This window comes from Cavenderia fasciculata, assembly GCF_000203815.1.
Source record: "Cavenderia fasciculata unplaced genomic scaffold Scf_Dfasci-G-p-12c09.r1-3, whole genome shotgun sequence".
Classification (NCBI taxonomy): Eukaryota; Evosea; class Eumycetozoa; order Acytosteliales; family Cavenderiaceae; genus Cavenderia; species Cavenderia fasciculata.
The window spans coordinates 765,763-785,583 of NW_004457736.1; the positions used below are offsets into that span (position 1 = coordinate 765,763).

The 19,821-nt window shown below is 35.1% G+C and overlaps 9 protein-coding genes across 9 annotated transcripts; 3 read left to right on the forward strand and 6 right to left on the reverse strand.

Annotated features, from left to right (window-relative positions):
- Nucleotides 1-797: 797 nt before the first annotated feature.
- Nucleotides 798-5,911, forward strand: DFA_06203 (uncharacterized protein; the record flags this gene model as incomplete). The annotated part of the gene is made up of 2 exons (XM_004361859.1): nucleotides 798-1,209; nucleotides 1,323-5,911. The coding sequence occupies 2 exons, from the start codon at nucleotides 798-800 to the stop codon at nucleotides 5,909-5,911; spliced, it is 5,001 nt and encodes a 1,666-aa protein (XP_004361916.1).
- A 177-nt stretch (nucleotides 5,912-6,088) lies between these two features.
- Nucleotides 6,089-6,339, reverse strand: DFA_06204 (uncharacterized protein; the record flags this gene model as incomplete). The annotated part of the gene is made up of 2 exons (XM_004361860.1): nucleotides 6,089-6,239; nucleotides 6,314-6,339. The coding sequence occupies 2 exons, from the start codon at nucleotides 6,337-6,339 to the stop codon at nucleotides 6,089-6,091; spliced, it is 177 nt and encodes a 58-aa protein (XP_004361917.1).
- Nucleotides 6,340-6,393: 54 nt separating this feature from the next.
- DFA_06205 (uncharacterized protein) lies at nucleotides 6,394-6,705 on the reverse strand (the record flags this gene model as incomplete). The annotated part of the gene is made up of 1 exon (XM_004361861.1): nucleotides 6,394-6,705. One exon carries the CDS (start codon nucleotides 6,703-6,705, stop codon nucleotides 6,394-6,396), a length of 312 nt encoding a protein of 103 aa, XP_004361918.1.
- A 409-nt stretch (nucleotides 6,706-7,114) lies between these two features.
- On the forward strand, nucleotides 7,115-7,924 carry DFA_06206 (uncharacterized protein; the record flags this gene model as incomplete). The annotated part of the gene is made up of 3 exons (XM_004361862.1): nucleotides 7,115-7,215; nucleotides 7,688-7,771; nucleotides 7,822-7,924. 3 exons carry the CDS (start codon nucleotides 7,115-7,117, stop codon nucleotides 7,922-7,924), a joined length of 288 nt encoding a protein of 95 aa, XP_004361919.1.
- A 59-nt stretch (nucleotides 7,925-7,983) lies between these two features.
- DFA_06207 (uncharacterized protein) lies at nucleotides 7,984-10,416 on the reverse strand (the record flags this gene model as incomplete). The annotated part of the gene is made up of 4 exons (XM_004361863.1): nucleotides 7,984-8,332; nucleotides 8,419-9,491; nucleotides 9,565-10,027; nucleotides 10,106-10,416. The coding sequence occupies 4 exons, from the start codon at nucleotides 10,414-10,416 to the stop codon at nucleotides 7,984-7,986; spliced, it is 2,196 nt and encodes a 731-aa protein (XP_004361920.1).
- A 317-nt stretch (nucleotides 10,417-10,733) lies between these two features.
- Nucleotides 10,734-12,976, reverse strand: DFA_06208 (5'-nucleotidase; the record flags this gene model as incomplete). The annotated part of the gene is made up of 6 exons (XM_004361864.1): nucleotides 10,734-11,024; nucleotides 11,104-11,544; nucleotides 11,643-11,990; nucleotides 12,091-12,276; nucleotides 12,375-12,494; nucleotides 12,566-12,976. 6 exons carry the CDS (start codon nucleotides 12,974-12,976, stop codon nucleotides 10,734-10,736), a joined length of 1,797 nt encoding a protein of 598 aa, XP_004361921.1.
- A 192-nt stretch (nucleotides 12,977-13,168) lies between these two features.
- On the reverse strand, nucleotides 13,169-14,589 carry DFA_06209 (uncharacterized protein; the record flags this gene model as incomplete). Its single annotated transcript, XM_004361865.1, has 5 exons — nucleotides 13,169-13,569; nucleotides 13,664-13,975; nucleotides 14,035-14,157; nucleotides 14,243-14,449; nucleotides 14,547-14,589. 5 exons carry the CDS (start codon nucleotides 14,587-14,589, stop codon nucleotides 13,169-13,171), a joined length of 1,086 nt encoding a protein of 361 aa, XP_004361922.1.
- Nucleotides 14,590-15,690: 1,101 nt separating this feature from the next.
- On the forward strand, nucleotides 15,691-17,930 carry DFA_06210 (uncharacterized protein; the record flags this gene model as incomplete). The annotated part of the gene is made up of 2 exons (XM_004361866.1): nucleotides 15,691-15,769; nucleotides 16,315-17,930. The coding sequence occupies 2 exons, from the start codon at nucleotides 15,691-15,693 to the stop codon at nucleotides 17,928-17,930; spliced, it is 1,695 nt and encodes a 564-aa protein (XP_004361923.1).
- Nucleotides 17,931-18,036: 106 nt separating this feature from the next.
- orcD (origin recognition complex subunit 4) lies at nucleotides 18,037-19,688 on the reverse strand (the record flags this gene model as incomplete). Its single annotated transcript, XM_004361867.1, has 5 exons — nucleotides 18,037-18,213; nucleotides 18,279-18,748; nucleotides 18,822-19,281; nucleotides 19,345-19,435; nucleotides 19,507-19,688. 5 exons carry the CDS (start codon nucleotides 19,686-19,688, stop codon nucleotides 18,037-18,039), a joined length of 1,380 nt encoding a protein of 459 aa, XP_004361924.1.
- Between the last annotated feature and the right edge of the window lie 133 nt (nucleotides 19,689-19,821).

Sequence of the window (19,821 nt, forward strand, 5' to 3'; positions counted from 1 at the left end):
AGCTGCCTGAAAGAACAAGAATGTTGTTGGTATTGGCATGGCCACCTTTTCTGTAATGTGAACAAGAAACACCACGACACACCATTGCTATACACAACAGTAGTAGTGATCAGCAAGGTCGTGGTGGGGGTGTGCAGTATGTAGTGTGGGTGTCAATCAAATCAAAATCAATGGAAATGATATTTCATATGATGTCAACGAGAGTGGATATCACTCATAGTATCATAACTCTTCATTGCTAATATTGATCAAAAGATCGGATGGGCAGCACAAGCATGCTTGCTTGGGTACCCGCACCACCCTCCTATACGATGCGATGCATTAGCAATGTTAGTTAAGAAGAAATAAGAAGGGAAATGATGATCATATGATACATCATTTCATTCATTTCCCTATCTAACCATACCCAACCCAACATTAATGTTAATATTAACAACAGTAGTGATCAACAGCCAACAATCAATTAATAATAGCAGCAACAATAATTTACTTTACTTTACTTGTAAGCAAGTTAGTTTATACCTATTACCTACTTTATTATTGGGAGAGAGAGAGACAGAGAGAGAAAAATATTTTCTTTAGGATATTGGCAATTAATTAATTAACAAGACAGGACAGGACAGGATTTATTTATTTATTTTTTTCAAAAGAGAATTCTTTCTAAAATGTAAGTGGACTTTTTAAATATTAGAATAATATAGTTTATGAATTTTACTTTTATTTAAACTTGTAGATCTACAACAATAACAAAGAACAAATAGAGAAAAAAAGATATAGATTTGAAATCAGGGAAAAGAATGAAATATTCTTTTCTAAATTCTATATTTTTGGTTTTATCAGTGGTGTTTTTATCTTTGACGGTTGATGTTTATGCTACATCACATGATACACCACTTAATCCACTTCAAATTGATTTATTAAAATATGGACCACAGTCGGATAAACCAACACAGTTGGCCTTTTCAAATGTTTTAACAACTGCTCCGTTCCAGTTGGAATGGACCAGTGCTGCATTGGGAAGCAACGGACTAGAGTACCCGGTCGCACACGTTCTTCCAATCAAAAATGATCCCATCTATCTTGGAAATTTGATTATTAGAGGTGATCCTCAATTCAACAATAACAACCTCTTGCAATTCATCGATAGTCAACAATTAAATGCTCTCTTTCAAATGAAATGTACCAATTGTAAATTAACTGATGGTTCAGGTAAGCAAAGACAAAGAAATAAGATAAAAAGAAGAAGATTATTTATTTATTTATTTATTTATTTATTTATTTATTTATTTATTTATTTATTTATTTATTTTTATTTAATTTAGAGATTGCATTTACATTTGAAGGATTAATTGATAATGTATGTTTGTTGATTGGTGGTATTGACGATTATGATTTTGTTAAAGTGTCTGCATCGTCGGGCACTATGCCATTAAATATGACTCGATGGGAGATTATTGGTTTTGGAAGTTTGTCAGAGTCAGAGACAAACAATGTCGGAATGTATCTTAGACAGGATGACAATGTACTCAAGTTTGGTAGTTTTGGTGATGATGCAGCCGTGCCTTCCTATGTATTAGTCAGACCAGGTGACGCCTTGGACCGCATCAAACTGTCATTCTCTACTTTTACTCATTCCCAATACGTATTTTACAGTTTGCTCGAGTGTAATAATCCTGTGATACCTACTACCACTGGTACCACCACCACTACCGGAGATATGTCAAGTACCACTGGAAGTAGCGATACTACTGGCGACATGTCGACTACAGGGAGGACTAGCGGGATCGAAACGTCAACAACTACCGGAGAAATGTCCTCTACGACCGGTGAACTAACTTCGACTACCGGAGATATGTCTACTACCTCTGGACAAACAATCACCTCATTTACCACTTACACTGGGGTTTCTAGTTCACAATCGACCCAAACAGTCGGTATGAGCACTTCACCATCAACTGAGACGGTGACAGGTATCATTGGACAAACTGTAGCTGGTGTAACGACATCTCCATCAGGACAAACCGTTACTGGTATAATCGGTCAGGTCGCCTCAGGTGTTACCACTGCACCATCAACTCAAACTGTTACTGGTATAATCGGTCAAACTGTGGCTGGTGTGACAACCTATCCATCAACTGAGACGGTGACAGGTATTATTGGTCAAACTGTAGCTGGTGTTACAACCCAAACCATTACTGGGATTATTGGACAAGTATCGACAGTAGCAGGTGTTACCACCTCACCATCAGGTCAGACAGTAACCGGTATCATTGGACAAACTGTAGCTGGTGTCACAACATCACCATCAGGAGAAACTGTCACTGGTATCATTGGTCAGTCTGTTGGTGGTGTAACAGGATCACCATCAACTCAAACTGTCACTGGTATTATTGGTCAGTCTGTTGGTGGTGTAACAGGATCACCATCAACTCAAACTGTCACTGGTATCATTGGTCAGTCTGTTGGTGGTGTAACAGGATCACCATCAACTCAAACTGTCACTGGTATTATTGGTGGAACTGTAGCTGGTGTAACAACTCAAACAGCTGGAGTTATTGGACAGTCTGTCGGTGGTGTAACTATATCACCATCAGGAGAAACTGTCACTGGTATCATAGGTCAGTCTGTTGGTGGAGTAACAACTCAAACAGCTGGTATCATTGGACAGTCTGTTGGTGGTGTAACAACTCAAACAGCTGGGGTTATTGGACAGTCTGTTGGTGGAGTAACAACTCAAACAGCTGGGGTTATTGGACAATCTGTTGGTGGAGTAACAACTCAAACAGCTGGAGTTATTGGACAGTCTGTTGGTGGTGTTACAACTCAAACAGCTGGAGTTATTGGTCAGTCTGTTGGTGGTGTAACAACTCAAACAGCTGGTATCATAGGTCAGTCTGTTGGTGGTGTTACAACTCAAACAGCTGGAGTTATTGGTCAGTCTGTTGGTGGAGTAACTATATCACCATCAGGAGAAACTGTCACTGGTATCATAGGTCAGTCTGTTGGTGGAGTAACAACTCAAACAGCTGGTATCATTGGACAGTCTGTTGGTGGTGTAACAACTCAAACAGCTGGGGTTATTGGACAGTCTGTTGGTGGTGTAACAACTCAAACAGCTGGAGTTATTGGACAATCTGTTGGTGGAGTAACTATATCACCATCAGGAGAAACTGTCACTGGTATCATTGGACAGTCTGTTGGTGGTGTAACAACTCAAACAGCTGGTATCATAGGTCAGTCTGTTGGTGGTGTAACAACTCAAACAGCTGGAGTTATTGGACAATCTGTTGGTGGTGTAACTATATCACCATCAACTCAAACTGTCACTGGTATCATTGGACAGTCTGTTGGTGGTGTAACTATATCACCATCAGGACAGACAGTAACCGGTATTATTGGACAAACTGTAGCTGGTATCACAACATCACCATCAGGACAGACAGTAACCGGTATCATTGGTGGAACTGTAGCTGGTGTAACAACTCAAACAGCTGGAGTTATTGGACAATCTGTTGGTGGAGTAACTATATCACCATCAGGAGAAACTGTCACTGGTATCATTGGTCAGTCTGTTGGTGGTGTAACAACTCAAACAGCTGGTATCATTGGACAGTCTGTTGGTGGTGTAACAACTCAAACAGCTGGTATCATTGGACAGTCTGTTGGTGGTGTAACAACTCAAACAGCTGGGGTTATTGGACAATCTGTTGGTGGTGTAACAACTCAAACAGCTGGTATCATAGGTCAGTCTGTTGGTGGTGTTACAACTCAAACAGCTGGAGTTATTGGTCAGTCTGTTGGTGGAGTAACAACTCAAACAGCTGGAGTTATTGGTCAGTCTGTTGGTGGTGTTACAACTCAAACAGCTGGAGTTATTGGACAGTCTGTTGGTGGTGTAACAACATCACCATCAGGACAGACAGTAACCGGTATCATTGGTGGAACTGTAGCTGGAGTAACAACTCAAACAGCTGGAGTTATAGGTCAGTCTGTTGGTGGTGTAACTATATCACCATCAGGAGAAACTGTCACTGGTATCATTGGACAGTCTGTTGGTGGTGTAACTATATCACCATCAGGACAGACAGTAACCGGTATCATTGGTGGAACTGTAGCTGGTGTTACTACATCACCATCAACTCAAACTGTCACTGGTATCATTGGACAGTCTGTTGGTGGTGTAACAACATCACCATCAGGACAGACAGTAACCGGTATCATTGGTGGAACTGTAGCTGGTGTTACTACATCACCATCAACTCAAACTGTCACTGGTATCATTGGTGGAACTGTAGCTGGTGTAACTACATCGCCATCAACGCAAACAGTCACTGGTATTATAGGCCAGTCTGTTGGTGGAGTAACAACTCAAACAGTTGGAGTTATTGGACAATCTGTTGGTGGTGTAACTATATCACCATCAGGAGAAACTGTCACTGGTATCATTGGACAGTCTGTTGGTGGTGTAACAGGATCACCATCAACTCAAACTGTCACTGGAGTTATAGGTGGAACTGTAGCTGGAGTAACAACTCAAACAGCTGGAGTTATAGGTCAGTCTGTTGGTGGTGTTACTACATCACCATCAACTCAAACTGTCACTGGTATCATTGGTGGAACTGTAGCTGGAGTAACAACTCAAACAGCTGGAGTTATAGGTCAGTCTGTTGGTGGTGTAACTATATCACCATCAGGACAGACAGTAACCGGTATCATTGGTGGAACTGTAGCTGGAGTAACAACTCAAACAGCTGGGGTTATTGGACAGTCTGTTGGTGGTGTAACAACTCAAACAGCTGGAGTTATTGGACAATCTGTTGGTGGAGTAACTATATCACCATCAGGACAGACAGTAACCGGTATTATTGGTGGAACTGTAGCTGGTGTAACAACTCAAACAGCTGGAGTTATTGGACAGTCTGTTGGTGGTGTAACTATATCACCATCAGGAGAAACTGTCACTGGTATCATAGGTCAGTCTGTTGGTGGAGTAACAACATCACCATCAGGACAGACAGTAACCGGTATCATTGGTGGAACTGTAGCTGGAGTAACAACTCAAACAGCTGGAGTTATAGGTCAGTCTGTTGGTGGTGTAACTATATCACCATCAGGACAGACAGTAACCGGTATTATTGGTGGAACTGTAGCTGGAGTAACAACTCAAACAGCTGGGGTTATTGGACAGTCTGTTGGTGGAGTAACAACATCACCATCAGGACAGACAGTAACCGGTATCATTGGTGGAACTGTAGCAGGTGTTACTACATCACCATCAACTCAAACTGTCACTGGTATTATTGGTGGAACTGTAGCTGGTGTAACTACATCGCCATCAACGCAAACAGTCACTGGTATCATTGGTGGTGGTGGATCAGTCAGTGGCGTAGGAGTTACACAAAACTCTATCGGACAAAGTGTTTCTGGTGGCCAAGTGACCACCTCTCAATCGATTGGATCATTCATTGGAGGCTCCGGGGTAGCCTCGGGTGGAGTACTGGCTGGATCATTAGGTCAAGTTACAACTGCCAACACTATTGGCTCTTTTATCGGTGGTTTTGGAACCACAACACCAAAGACTACTACTAATTCACAATCATCGACAACGACGACGCAATCCATCACAGGTGGAACAACTCCTCCATCCCAATCGATTACAGGAATTATAGGTGGCACAGCTCCTCCACAATCTCAATCTATTACCGGTATTATTGGTGGAACAGCTCCTCCCCCCTCCCAATCGATTACAGGAATTATTGGTGGCACAGCTCCTCCACAATCTCAATCTATTACCGGTATTATTGGTGGAACAGCTCCTCCCCCCTCCCAATCCATCACAGGAATTATTGGTGGCACAGCTCCTCCTCCTCCATCCCAATCGATTACCGGAATCATCAGAGGTTCATTTTAAAACACTTAAACAAATATATTAAAGGCATCAATACCACCCAATAGTTTTTTAATAATATGTAAATAATTTGGTTCAATAAAAACCTATATCTAATAAATAATATATTCTCGCATTTAAAAGTATCCAATCCTTATTAAAGAAATAGGATCATCTATTTTTTAAATCATCACCTACTATTTAACTAGTTAAAGCTTCTCCAATGGTTGAATGTTTCTTTTCGATCGAATCTTCTACCTTGTCATCTTCAAATGTTGCTTCATGAATCATCAAATCTGAATCTCTTCCTGCATTGATGAATTGTTCACATGGTCTAGTATCTCCAGAGAAACTATAAAAAAAAAAATAAATAAACATTAATATATTAATTTTTTCTTTTCTTTTCTTTTCCTTTCAAACCTTTACCATTTCAATGACAACACCTTTAGCATCGGGATAATGATCTACTTATCCAAATATTGGTAGCATTGGGAAATGATATCATTTCATTCATAATAGGCAAATGATAAATGGTCGATTGGAATGATGGCACATTGAGTTGGGTTGATGAGGATGTTGCCAAGACTGGATACGAGATAATAGGTTGATCCAACTTGGAGTTGTGTTGGGTCTTGTACCCAGAGTACAGTATAACGGGTTGGTATTTGAAAAAGTTTACGGACGCTGGTTTGATCGGGATAAGTAAAATTATATTCTATTTGATGTAATAGACATAAGATTCCCATTCTTCTTTCATCCATCTCGGCCATGCAGTCATCAATAAAATTGGGGACTGAACTCATCATTTCTGCCACCATATTATCAGAACTGTAATTTATGCAAACCCTAATAAACATGAATATTTCTTGTGCCAATTCATTTCTAGCTGCTCCTAAAAAATGTTTCCAGAATCTTGAAAGAAGATTATTAGTAATCGATTGTGAAGTTTTTTTTTTTTGTAAATTTATAAATTTCAACATTGGACATCATATCTCCCAATACTTTTCCAGTTTGTTTGGTTGGGTGAAAAGAATTGATTAGTACCATGATCATAAAGTCGGTGATTGTGGGTTTTTTTGATGTCGAGATAACCTGTGTAGGATATTTTTGTTAAACACCAGAATAGATTCAATTGAAACCAAAATAGATGTCTCACCGCCAGGCAAATCCATCGATCAAATTTGTTCCATAAATGAATCGGTCATACTATTACAAGTCGTGAATAAAATGGCAATCGTCATTAGATTATATAAAGAGATAATTTTTACTTACCTTTTGGTTTTTGTATTCTTTAGCACCAAGTTGATCACATCGGATCTAATAGAGGGGTATCCAAGCTAACAACCCTAATATAGTCAACTTTTGGACTGAAAATGGTTGGTAATTTGAAACAAAACATCGTCCGGGTGTTCCTTGATAATGACTTCCAGATCCTTCAACATCATATTCATATCTGAGATTGTGGGATCTACATTCATTTTTGAATCTATAAAGTATTAAATTGTAATTAGATTAATAAATCACCAATATATATTTTGTTCTCTTTAAAAACTTACATAAAGTTTTTAGATTAAATCCTAACACAGTAAAGTATTGGATTTATCTCATATCTTTTATCTATTCTCTTGTATTAATGTAAGAATTGTTATTGAATAATACATTCATACCAGCTACTAAATTTCTTTCTTTATTTAATTACTCAATTCTTTAAGCAAACTCAGAGTGACAGCTATGGAGATACAAAACTTATTATGATCAAAGGTTGCACATAGATAGTATTTAATAATAATAATAATACAGTGAAGGAGTTAAACCAGTACAAGAGGAAGATTATTCATATCGTGGAGTAGATTTAAAAGTTGTATGGAGCAAAGATACCCATGAGTTGGATAGTCTAATCGCAATCATAACAGACAACTTTGAAGATCTTGAAGAAGAGGTAGAGATAGATCAAGATCAGAGCAAGCAAGAGATCAAGAACAATCAAGAGCAGTGATCAAGAGCAAGAAATACCTATGTGTCGACGATCCTTTTTAAACAAATAGGGATCATCTATTTTTTAAATAGTCATCACCTACATTTTGAATAGTGGACCTTTATTTATTTTGTAATTCTTGTTGAAGTTCTTGTAATTCATTAAGATATTTCAACAATGGGTATTGATAGGGAGAGATATTAAGGAAATCAAATGCCATACCAAAGTTTTCTCCAACAGCACTAGTATCAATCGATACGGATGTTTTAGTCTTTCCAGAGAAATGGGTGAGGATGGACCATTTGGCATTCATTCGTTTACCAACAGTTAAAGCTTCTCCAATGGTTGAATGTTTCTTTTCAATCGAATCTTCTACCTTGTCATCTTCAAATGTTGCTTCATGAATCATCAAATCTGAATCTCTTCCTGCATTGATGAATTGTTCACATGGTCTAGTATCTCCAGAGAAACTTTAAAAAAAATAAAATAAATAAACATTATATTAATTCTTCTTTAAGCTGTATCCCAACTATTTTTCTTTTTTTTTTTTCTTTACCTTAATTTAAAACCATTTACCAATTCAATAACAACACCTTTAGCATCGGGACAATGATCTACTTGAACATTTGATAATGATTTAATACCCAAATATTGGTAGTATTGAGAAATGATATCATTTGATTCATCATAAGCAAATGATAAATGGTCGATTGGAATGATGGTATTTAAAGATGTAATCCAAAGTTGGAAATCTTTAGGACCAACGACAAGAACCTTTGGTAAATTATCGACCTTGCATTCCTTTGCCAACTTTTCTCTCTTTTCTAGAATAGAAGGAATACCCAAATGATGATCGGCGTGCATATGGGATACCCAAATTAAACGAAGATTGAACAAAATATCCTTGACTTGCTCACGACCATAGAATCTTGTGATTTGGGCCAACGTACCTTCACCACCATCCATAATCATAAAGCAATCCTTTTTAGTTTCAATTAGATGACCAGTGACGCCACGATTTTTTGTTGGCTTTGCAGCGCCAGTGCCAGTAAACAAAACTCTCGGATACACATTTGATTGCTCGTCTCTTGTTTCCTCCAACTGTTGACAGAGAGCAAGAGTCTTTGTACGCAATTCAATTGCCTTTGGGTGTGCGTATAAAAAGTCGTAAAACTTGCTTTCAGCATCCTCTGCCAATCCTTCATGCATTTCAACCACTTCAACCTTTCCAACCGATTGAGCAGGCATGATGGTTCCTCGAGTCACCTTTTTGCAAACGACTACATTGTCGTTTTGGACAGACACTGGCAACAAGGTTGGTTCATTGGTGACCCATTGTCCTGGGAACATGGTTGGGAAGAAATGAGAAAACTTGGTAATATCCTTTTCGGGAATATAATAGGATTGTGCCATTGGACAATTATCTCTGTTTGCAATAATGTGTTTGGTGGTATTACCAAACTTGTTCATAAATGCTTGATATTCTTCGTGTTGAATCACAGATGCTGGCGTTAAATGTACAACAATGTTGATTGGTTCAGTTTGATTGTTTTGATATTCAACAATAACAGATTGATTAAATAAACTAACAAAATATTCAATTGATGGACATTTAACAATTAAGAATTTCTGTACAAATAAATAAATAAATAACTATTAATACTATTTTCTTTTTTCTTCTTATTTCTTTTTTGTTTCTTACGGAACCGGGAACTGTAGGATCAGAAACTTGATGAGGATGAACCAATTCATTTGTTTTGGGTGAGACAATTGATTCACCAGCAATTAACTTTTGAAACATGGCACCTCGAGGAATACCTAGGGCAACAGCCTTTTCGGGGTAGAATCTACCAGGTGAAGGTTTGGTCTTTCCAAGATAACAAATGACAGAACTACGATCAGTTTCCACTGTTGATGGTTTGACAACGTGTTTATACAACACGTCCAATGGGGCACCTTCATTCATCATCTTTAACCATTCCTCTGGATTGATAAAATTGTGATAGACACGTTTTTCAAATGCCTCTTGAATGGTAGGCCCACCATCATTTACCTGATCCTTTTTACTCCAAATCGGTATACTTGTAACATTCATCGATGAAGTACATTCTGGTAACTCCTCACAATTACGATCATTCATTTCAAATATATTTGTTTTCATTGATCTAAAATGTGTATATAAATATTAAATTAATATTAAAAAAGATTCCTTACTCGAGGCTGTGGTGGTCCACAACACATACACATTAAAGAATTGTCTTGCATGATAAAAGATGTTATATAATCCTCTAGGTCCATATACATTGACATCTTTGACGGTATCGATACCAGCCAAAATGTAGAGAATGCCAAACAGGCCACCTATAGTGTCCCAAGAGAGATTAGTGATAAAGATGCCTCCAATTTTACTAAGTTTGATACTTGTTCTCTCTTTGATCACTCTTTGACAACCTTCAGGTGAATCGAAAAAGTATCTTTCCTTGTCAAAGAATGTATAGATTGATGGTGCATAATCGTCATTATCACCAGAGATATCTAAATATGATGTAGGCATGATTAAGTGGATGTTGTTGATTGCTACTAAACGTTATATAATGTACAAATAGAATAATAATAATACATATAAATATAAATAAATAATTATAATATAATATGAATCGATAATGAAATGAAATGAGATGATCGAAAATTGAAGAGTTTAAATATCTTTTTCAAAGTATGAAATACCATAGTTAGATGAATGACGAAAATAGTGAGAATTGTGAACTCCGATCGGAATTTCGATAAACAAGAATATGGTAATTAATTAATTCCTCTAATAATTATCATTATTATTATTATTATTACAAATATTATTCTTTTTTTTTTAATTTAATTTAATTTAAATTCATGTGCAAGATAATTTCTTCTTGTATAAAATGTATAGTCGAGAGGATAGGTGATTAGATTTTCAATCTTGCTTGTATAGATATCGGCATGGTTTTGAAGTGAGTGTGCCAACATGGTTGCATTGGTGTGAGTTCTAAATAGACTGCCAAATGATCCATTGAATGGTTCCTTTAATTGTAATCGTAAAGCATATCTTTTTTGTTTTAGTGATTCCAAAAATGCATCTTTTTTCTCGCCTGTGAAAAATTGACATCTTCTAATTGCCTCCTCAATCTAAATAACAAGTAAAAATGGTTAATGATTTGATATTCTTATTCTATTAATATTTGTTTGATATTATTAATTTGCTTACTTCTAAAAGTTGAGAAAGATTTTCTCTATATTTAGGAGAGTTTTGAATTTCAACTTCAGTCTCTAACTCTTTAATAATAACACCTGTTCTCCATCCTTCAATCATACTTGGTTCGACCAAATCAGCAAAAAGATGGTCACCAAAGTACATGACACTGCGACCACGCCATTTTGATAGATGGGTAAATTGACCCAACGATCCACCGACATACACCTTTCCAGGAAGGAATTCTTTGATTTCACGCCAATCATATCGATCCGACTTTCTATCATACATTCTAAAATGTCTTCCTTTGCCAAAGAATGATGGTTTGTCGCATTGTGTAATAATGACATCAAATAATTCAGTCCAATCGGTATATTGTCCTTGTAATTGATCATTTAATAAATATTTCATTCCACAATTTGCATAATAAAATGAATTATTTGTTAACATGAATAACTAAAAAATAGAAAATAGAAAATAGAAAAGGTTAATAAATAAATAATAATAACAAAAAGGATAATTGTCTTTTTTTTGATCATTCTTGTTTGTTTTACCTTTTTACCAGCATTTTTTAATTTTAATAAATAATCACCAAGTAGAGGATGTTTGTTTAAATATAATGGTAGATCACTGATAATTGTATTATGTAGTGACCCACTCATATGAACCATTTTAACAGCCTTTATAATATCGTCATAGATAATTCTTGGTTCGAATTGGTAGTTATTGTCGATAAGGAATTGAGTGATATCACTAATGAGACAAGACTCTGGTAAACAAAAGATATCAGCCATAATCTTTAAATATGTCTCACAATATGCTTTTCTTAATTGCATCGATCCATAAATCGTTACTATTTCCTCTTTTGTTAATGATCTTCTACCATAATAAATTGCTCCTGCCTAAATTAAATTAATATAATAAGTATCATATAAATATTATATATATATATATATATATCAATTGGGTTGGATTTGGTTTTAATATTATTATATGACATACTTGAATATTATTTAAAAAGTCTAGTTTCATTAATAGACCTGTACGCATGTCATAGTGAAGACCACGAATAGCAAAGTTTTGATCATACTTTAATTTTAATAAATTGGCTGGGTATTTACATTCCTCTACCAAATACTTTAGTGACAAGTCATAAATTAAATGTTGAACTTGATCAGAGTAGTTGGCCTTTTAAAAATAATAATAATCATAAACAGAGGTTAGTATGGTGAATGTACTCTTGGATTAATATTATTATTATGAGTAAAGGATTAAATTTGACATACAAGTGTAAAATCGTAATCAAAGCCATATGCTTTAATCTCGCTTAACTTTAATTCACTGTTTATAAATACATCTTGTGAGTCCAATGTTGGTACATGACTTAGATCTATATGTCTTCTTGTCTTTTTTGAAAATAATTAGTTAACTTTATATATATATGTTATGATTCATTATGATTGATTGATTGACATACATTATACATGTTGATAAGTTGATCCAATGATAGATTTAATACACTGTGATGAGTGCTAGTGTATTTGTTAGGATCATGACTCTCACTTAGACTGGCAGCTGTTGCATTGGTGATGACACCAGCCTGAGGGATATAGTGAATGAATTGATTCTGTTGTACAACATCTTCAATCTTGGCCGATGTAGAAGATGATGGATAAGGTGATGTCGTTGCAGTTGTATTTGATGCATCTTTTGGTAATCTAAAGTAATGTTTGTTATCACTACCACCACTACTACCACTACTACCACTGTCGTTGCTACTAGAAAATGGTCTAGTACCAAAACTAATACTAGTTGATTGTGGAATCACAAAGAGATTCTTAAAAGTTACAGTTATACCATTTCGACTGACAATATTCTTTAACATCATTTAAATAGAAATGATAAATAGATAAATAGATATAGATATAGATAGATATATAATACAAAGTAAAATAAAAGATATATATACAAATAATATACAGATTACAGATAAGATAAGAAGATATTAAAATGAAATGAGACGTCCAAGATGAGGAAGATCTTCACAATGAACCAAAAAAAAATCAAATTCATTTATTTATTATTTTCTTTCCTCTACTATAATTATTGTATCCTGGGGATAATCAGCTCCATCTATTTCCAAAGTATTGTTGTCATTGTTGATGGTAGTAGTTTTAGTCGTATTAGTAGTAGTAGTTGTAGTTGTAGTACTACTATTTAAAAAGGTTGACGTTCTAGTAGATCTTGTGTGACTGGTATCCAAAGATTCTGATGACTTTGATCTTTGTAAACGTGGCATTCTTAATAGCTTGGCAAATCGTTGGACTATCGGACCACTACCGAGCAATATGATGACCAATGGATAATGTCCCCATTCAAAGAGGGAAAAGATTAAATTCATAATATCCTGTGTCGGATGATTGCCTTTTCCAAAATAAAGATAAAGTGGTGATAATGTAGCTGTTGGTATACCACATACATCTAAAATTAAAACAAACCAAAGTAACTAAAATTCATTGTTTAATAATTAATATATTATTATTATTAATTTGATATTATGACTTGTTGGATATACAATATTGACCTACCTTTTTATAAATGATTTTATCAAATTTAATACTTTTGTAGGCTCTAAGTAATCGAGTACTGTAAATAGCAAATGCAATGATACCAATATAGACAATGATTAGATAGCCTATTCTCCACCATTGATCAGTATCTATTATATCATGTCTGTTTATAGAATTGAATATAATCAACATTGCATGAAACAATGTGACAATAGAAACTATGATCCAAAGTATAGTCTCTACTTTTTTTAAAATAGTAGGATCAAATACTGATTTTGATGATATAAATCCCATCAACATTGATATCCAAAAAAATACTATTAAATATTAATTTTAATATTAATTATAATATATTATATGGTTATTCTTTACATACCTATAAACCACCATTCTAAAATAATAAAATAAACATTTAATATATATATAGTATATGCATTTAGATTGGCACCTGGATCATCAATATCTAAATGCCAAATATAAAATGTAAATATTATTCTTACTATTGTACATGAAAAGAAAACCAAGTATTAATAATAATAATAATAATAATAAAGTTTCTCTCTGGACAAACTTCAGATACAAACAAGTGCAAGAACAATTTAAACAAATAAATACTAATAGTTTAACTGGAATTGGATTATACCTATTATCACTAGTATTTCCTGAATGATCAAATCTCTTTGATGAATACTCTTTTGCAGATAGATACAATTGATACCATAGAAATGGTAGTAATACTAAAAAGAAGGGTATTTGTCCAACCCAATATTTAACTCCATCTATCATTTCTTCTATAATAATCAATCATCTGATCAAATAAATAAATAATAATAAATGTATAAATAAAAAGAAAGAGGAGAGGAGAGAAGAAGAAAGAAGACGCCTTACCAATGCGAGTTGAGGTTGCTGTTGCAATGCGCCTGTTCATCATTATTATTATTAAAATATCTCCAGGGTTGCATAGGGCTTTATGACAAGAACGAATGAGGAAGGTCGGAAAGGCAAGACACGGCGGTTGAAATTCGTGTCGGATATCTCATTGGGAAATTTGAACAACACACCATCGATGGTGGGGAAGGTTGTTGTTGTGTGTTGGACACGGGATATTTTTCAAGGCAAGATCGTTGAAGCGAAGAGTCTTTGAGGTTTACCGAAAATAACACTTCCGATTTTAAAGATAAAAATGGGTGTGTACCTTGAATTAGGGCTTGTCTCTCGTGTCTCTTGGTGGAGAGGCCAGGCTTATATAACTATTAATAATTATAATAATAATAAGAGTTGGTTATATAATGTAGTTTTGGTTGGGTTAATAATTGCACTGTTAAAATAAAACTTCTTGATAACTAACTTGCTCTGTCTCTTGTGACTACAACACAATAATAATATTATTCTTTCTGTTTGTAAAAGAGGTGTAAATTGATTGACTGATTCAATAGATCGATCGATTCGATTGGTTACAAGCCCACCCTATCAAAAAGGGGCTTTTCGAACATCTCACGTGAGATGTTGTTCGTTTGAGGGTTTCAGAGGGTTAGCGACACAGTGATCGAATCTGCATTATTCGAATATGAAATAATAAATCGATTCGATCAACCAGACGTCACATAACAAATGCTCATCTTGTGGGGTGTCCTCAATCATAAAATGATCACCTTTTCTTGAGGTCTACCTTAAGAAGATCAATGAAATTCTTTGAAGCAACAACTTTTATAATTTTTTTTTTGCTCTTTACACTAATGAAAGGAGGAAGAAGGACTTGGCCCACAAATTACTTTACGTACCATCGTTATTATTATTATTATTATTATTATTATTATTATTTGTACTACCATTATAATATTATATTAATTATTATTATATTCACTATTGTAAAAAAAATATTAAAAAAGAAAAGAGTTGAATATGGAGACAGACCAACTTCAACATGACCAACCTATATATAGTTCAGATATTAAATCGAAAATATTTAAAAATAGAGTAGTACTACGAAACATTTTATCATTGGTGACAAGTGAATCGGTGATTTCAGGAAATGATAATCGTAGTCAGTGTTACTCTAAAAAGAGACACTATCGAAACTGGTTCAACGTCGAGATCATCGTCAAGAATGGGCATTTTGGACTGTTAAAGGAAAAGTTGGATCGCAAAGACCACCTCTATTTCTCGGCCTACTCAATCGACTTGATTTGTCAGTCGATCAAAGACTATGACACCTTTCAATACATATATCAACACACCAAGAGTCAGTTTAGCTCACCCGAGTTAATCATGTGGGCTGCCGTAGGAGGCAATGCTCGTATTGTGCAACTGCTGTGCGAGCAGACCGACCCTGTTGTATTGTCACGAGACTATGCATTGGAGCGTGCAGTGATGGCCAAAAACCTAGATGTCGTCAAATACCTGGTTGAAGTGCAAAAGGTTGATGTCGTGGATCGCCACCATCTGGCCAACTACGCTTGCTACAACGCTGCTATCTTTCGGTACCTCTTAACGCACCACAAGCCCCATTTAAACTTTTTCCTCAGTCGTCACCCCTTCACCATTCTCAACACCCACGATTTCGAACTCGTCAAGATGTACTGCAAGCCAGGTGAACTCTCACCCAAAACATCACTCGAACTCGAAGAGTTTCTACGCCATCTATTCAACTATACAGACATTGACCAACGTTTACAATACCTTTTATATTGTACCAATTATTTCATTGCAAATAAAATGAAAAAGGAAAGAGAAAGTAATGGAGACGTAGTTACGAATGACAAACCACCAGTGACGACCGAACATAATGGTAATAACAACTATTACACAACGGCAAACATTAATAACAACTTGATCATCTATGAAATACTCAAAGTGATCCATGATTTGAATATTACCAAATCCAAACCAATTCTGTGCAAGTCGATCCAAGAGATTATAAAGTCAATCTCGAGTGACCAACATATTGGAAAGGATAAAATCATATCACAATTTAAAGTAATTAGTGATGATGATTACCATACCTTTTACATCCAACTATGTCAATATGGAACACTTGACATGATCCAATTATTCCATCAAATGAAACAAGAAGAGACAAGTACCACATCACATGTTGATACATCGAATGATCATGGATTGGTTGCCGGACCCAAGAGAATTGTGGCATCAGCGTCATCAGCATTGCTGTTGGATAATGGAGTGTTATTCAACTATGTGTTAAATAGAGGTGATATGGATACTATTAGGTATCTTAAGGATATTGGATTAAACACAAAGTATAGTGTCAATAATCGTGGCGACGATCCAATAGTCCCCAAGACAATGGAGATATTAGAGTATATTTATCAACTCGACAGACATTTACATCGAGTGATTGTACATCCACTCTTTCACGACAAGTATCAATTACCACCATGTCTCTCATCAGATATGGTGCGGTTCATATACGACCACATTGAACTTGAGGAAAAGGTGTTATTGTACAGAGACTTTTTACATCGATCGATTGTACTCAACGACTATAAGTTGTTTGACCACATGTTGAATGGCGACCAAGCCTTGTTGGAGCATTCACCACTACTGGTGCAGCAGCAACTCGAAACACTAGTCTATAGTATCATTGTACACGACCGGTCTCGTTTAATGGTACGATCAATCATGTCACACAAGATGCCACTCCAATTACAACAACTTGAAGAGTCTGTGTGGAAGTTGGTTGGTGAGACTGGTGACATTGAAATATTTGATTGGATCATTCGAGATAACCAACTAGTGTCTATTATCGGCCAACCGGATCTCAACACCCGTATGCATGTATGTCTGCGCGAGGCATATGCTAATGGTCAAGTCGAATTCATTCAACACCTCTATAGCAAGTTGACACCCCATCTCCAAGACGAGGATATCAAACACCATACCTACCTTTTATCGTCGATTGCCAACCATCACGTCTCTATTCTTGTATTTCTACACCAACACTATCCATTATTATTTGAATCACTAAAGCAAGAGATTCTAATTGAATCTATTAAAAGTAACTCGATCGCCATGGTCGAGTTTACTTTGGGGACGTCGTCCAAGTCAGACTTGATGTTGGACCAACTCGAACCACTCCACGATCAAATCATGGAATCACTCATCCGTACAAAATCACACGCAATGATAAAGTTTCTTCATACAAAAGGGTTTGGTATTCAATCCCAAAAACTAATGGCCTTGTCACCTGTTAAAAGAAATCCTTCCCTATTCCAATTATTTAATAATTTAAATAACCTAAATTTAAATAAATAAATAGAAATATATAAATAGAAATATATAAATATTTATAGTTGTTACTTTGTACATAAATTAGTGGTGGGATGACATGACTCGTCCACTTTTTGATCTCTTGAGTGTTTTATTCTATCCATTGATTAATATATCTTTTTAGAGCAAGTGGACAATCCTTTCTCTTTGCAGCAATCTCTAATAAACCATCCATATTAGTTTGAAATGGTATAGACATTAAAGTATGTTCTCCAACTTGTGTTCCTTCTCTTGTTAATATTTTTCTATCAATTAATAATTCTACTGCCTAAAAATAAAAATAAACAATTAATACTAGTTGTATTATTAATATTTGATTTTTCTTTTTCTTACAAATAAACAACTTGAACGATTTGTTAATTCTGGTATTCTAAAATCAGAATTTAAAAATTGTTTGTATTCACCATCATAAAGTTCTCTAAAACTAATGGTACTCTTGTTTAATCGTCTTGCAGTGTTGGTGAGACATGCCAAGATGGCAAGCTCCATAATATTGATTGCATCGACCAGATATTGTTCTTCAAAGTCTTGTCGATCGTATTTTGCCAGTGACTTTAAAAACTCATCCTTTGTCAGATGTTGGTAGGTTTCATCTATTTTTGCGACTGCATCTGCAACAACATTTAAAAAATAAACGATTGCATTTTGCATTCTTAAACTCTTTGCCAATAAATTGACAACTTCACTATCTGAAAATAATTTCTCTATACCCTTGTTCCATTGTATACGATAAGATTCATTAATCTTTACATTTGGTTTTGATAATATTAATGTATTTGTTAATATATCAATTAATACACTAACTAAAGGGAATAGAAATTAAAATTAATTAAATAGATAGATATATTAATTAAATTTTAAAGATTTGAAACAAACCATTTTGAATTGGTACAACTCTAACAAGAGCTTGAGTGAATCTTGATTTTACACGTTTTTCCAATTTAATTTGAATGGTATTGTCTGTAGAGATGGCTATGAATGTTAGGTTGGATGTTTGGGAATGTGTCAAGTTTAAGAGAGTGTATAGTAGTTGTTGTTTGGATACACTATGTACCATCAATTCAAAATGATCCATTACAAAAAATACTGGTGATGTGATGAGTGGTACATCGACCAACGATGTCAATTCATCATCGGACATTCCCTTGAGCGCCAAATTGATGAGAATCAACATGTCTGATACTGTCAACTGATATTTCAAAGTCTTTGTATACGCTTTTAAATCCAATGCATCGATAATTGTTTCCAAGGCATATCTATCATCTGAATGAATCAATCCATTCAATCTTATAATAATTACTTTATCTTCATATTTTTGTACACATTTTTTGACCATCTAAATAGAATCAACATGACAGTTAACAAACATGCAATTAAACTATTAAATATATATACATACAGTTGTTTTACCTGATCCTGGTGGTCCAGTAATTAAAACAACATTACTTGATTTTAAATTAATAGATGATTCTAATGCAAAATCTAATTGTCTAAAAAGAAAGAATGATTAGTTGGAGGTATATTCTTCAGACAATTGAATACGAATAACAATAAAACATACATTGAAGGGTTCTCTAATCCAATTAAAGTATCAGGTATATGATTACGACTACATCTACCTGTTATTTCAATCCTAAGGTTTTCAAAATCAAACTTGGTTGGTTGACTTGCAGGTGGTATTGGAGTTGCCTGTTGTTGACTTGCAGGTGGTTGTTGCGGTTGGCTACTACTACTACCACTCATTCCTATACTATACGTCTATCTGTGTCGATATATATTTGTACTTTGAAGTGGTTGATGACGATCATTGCATTCTTTGAGTTTTCTAGAAAAACCCAAGAGAGAGATATTAAAAATAAATTAAATTTTTTTGTGA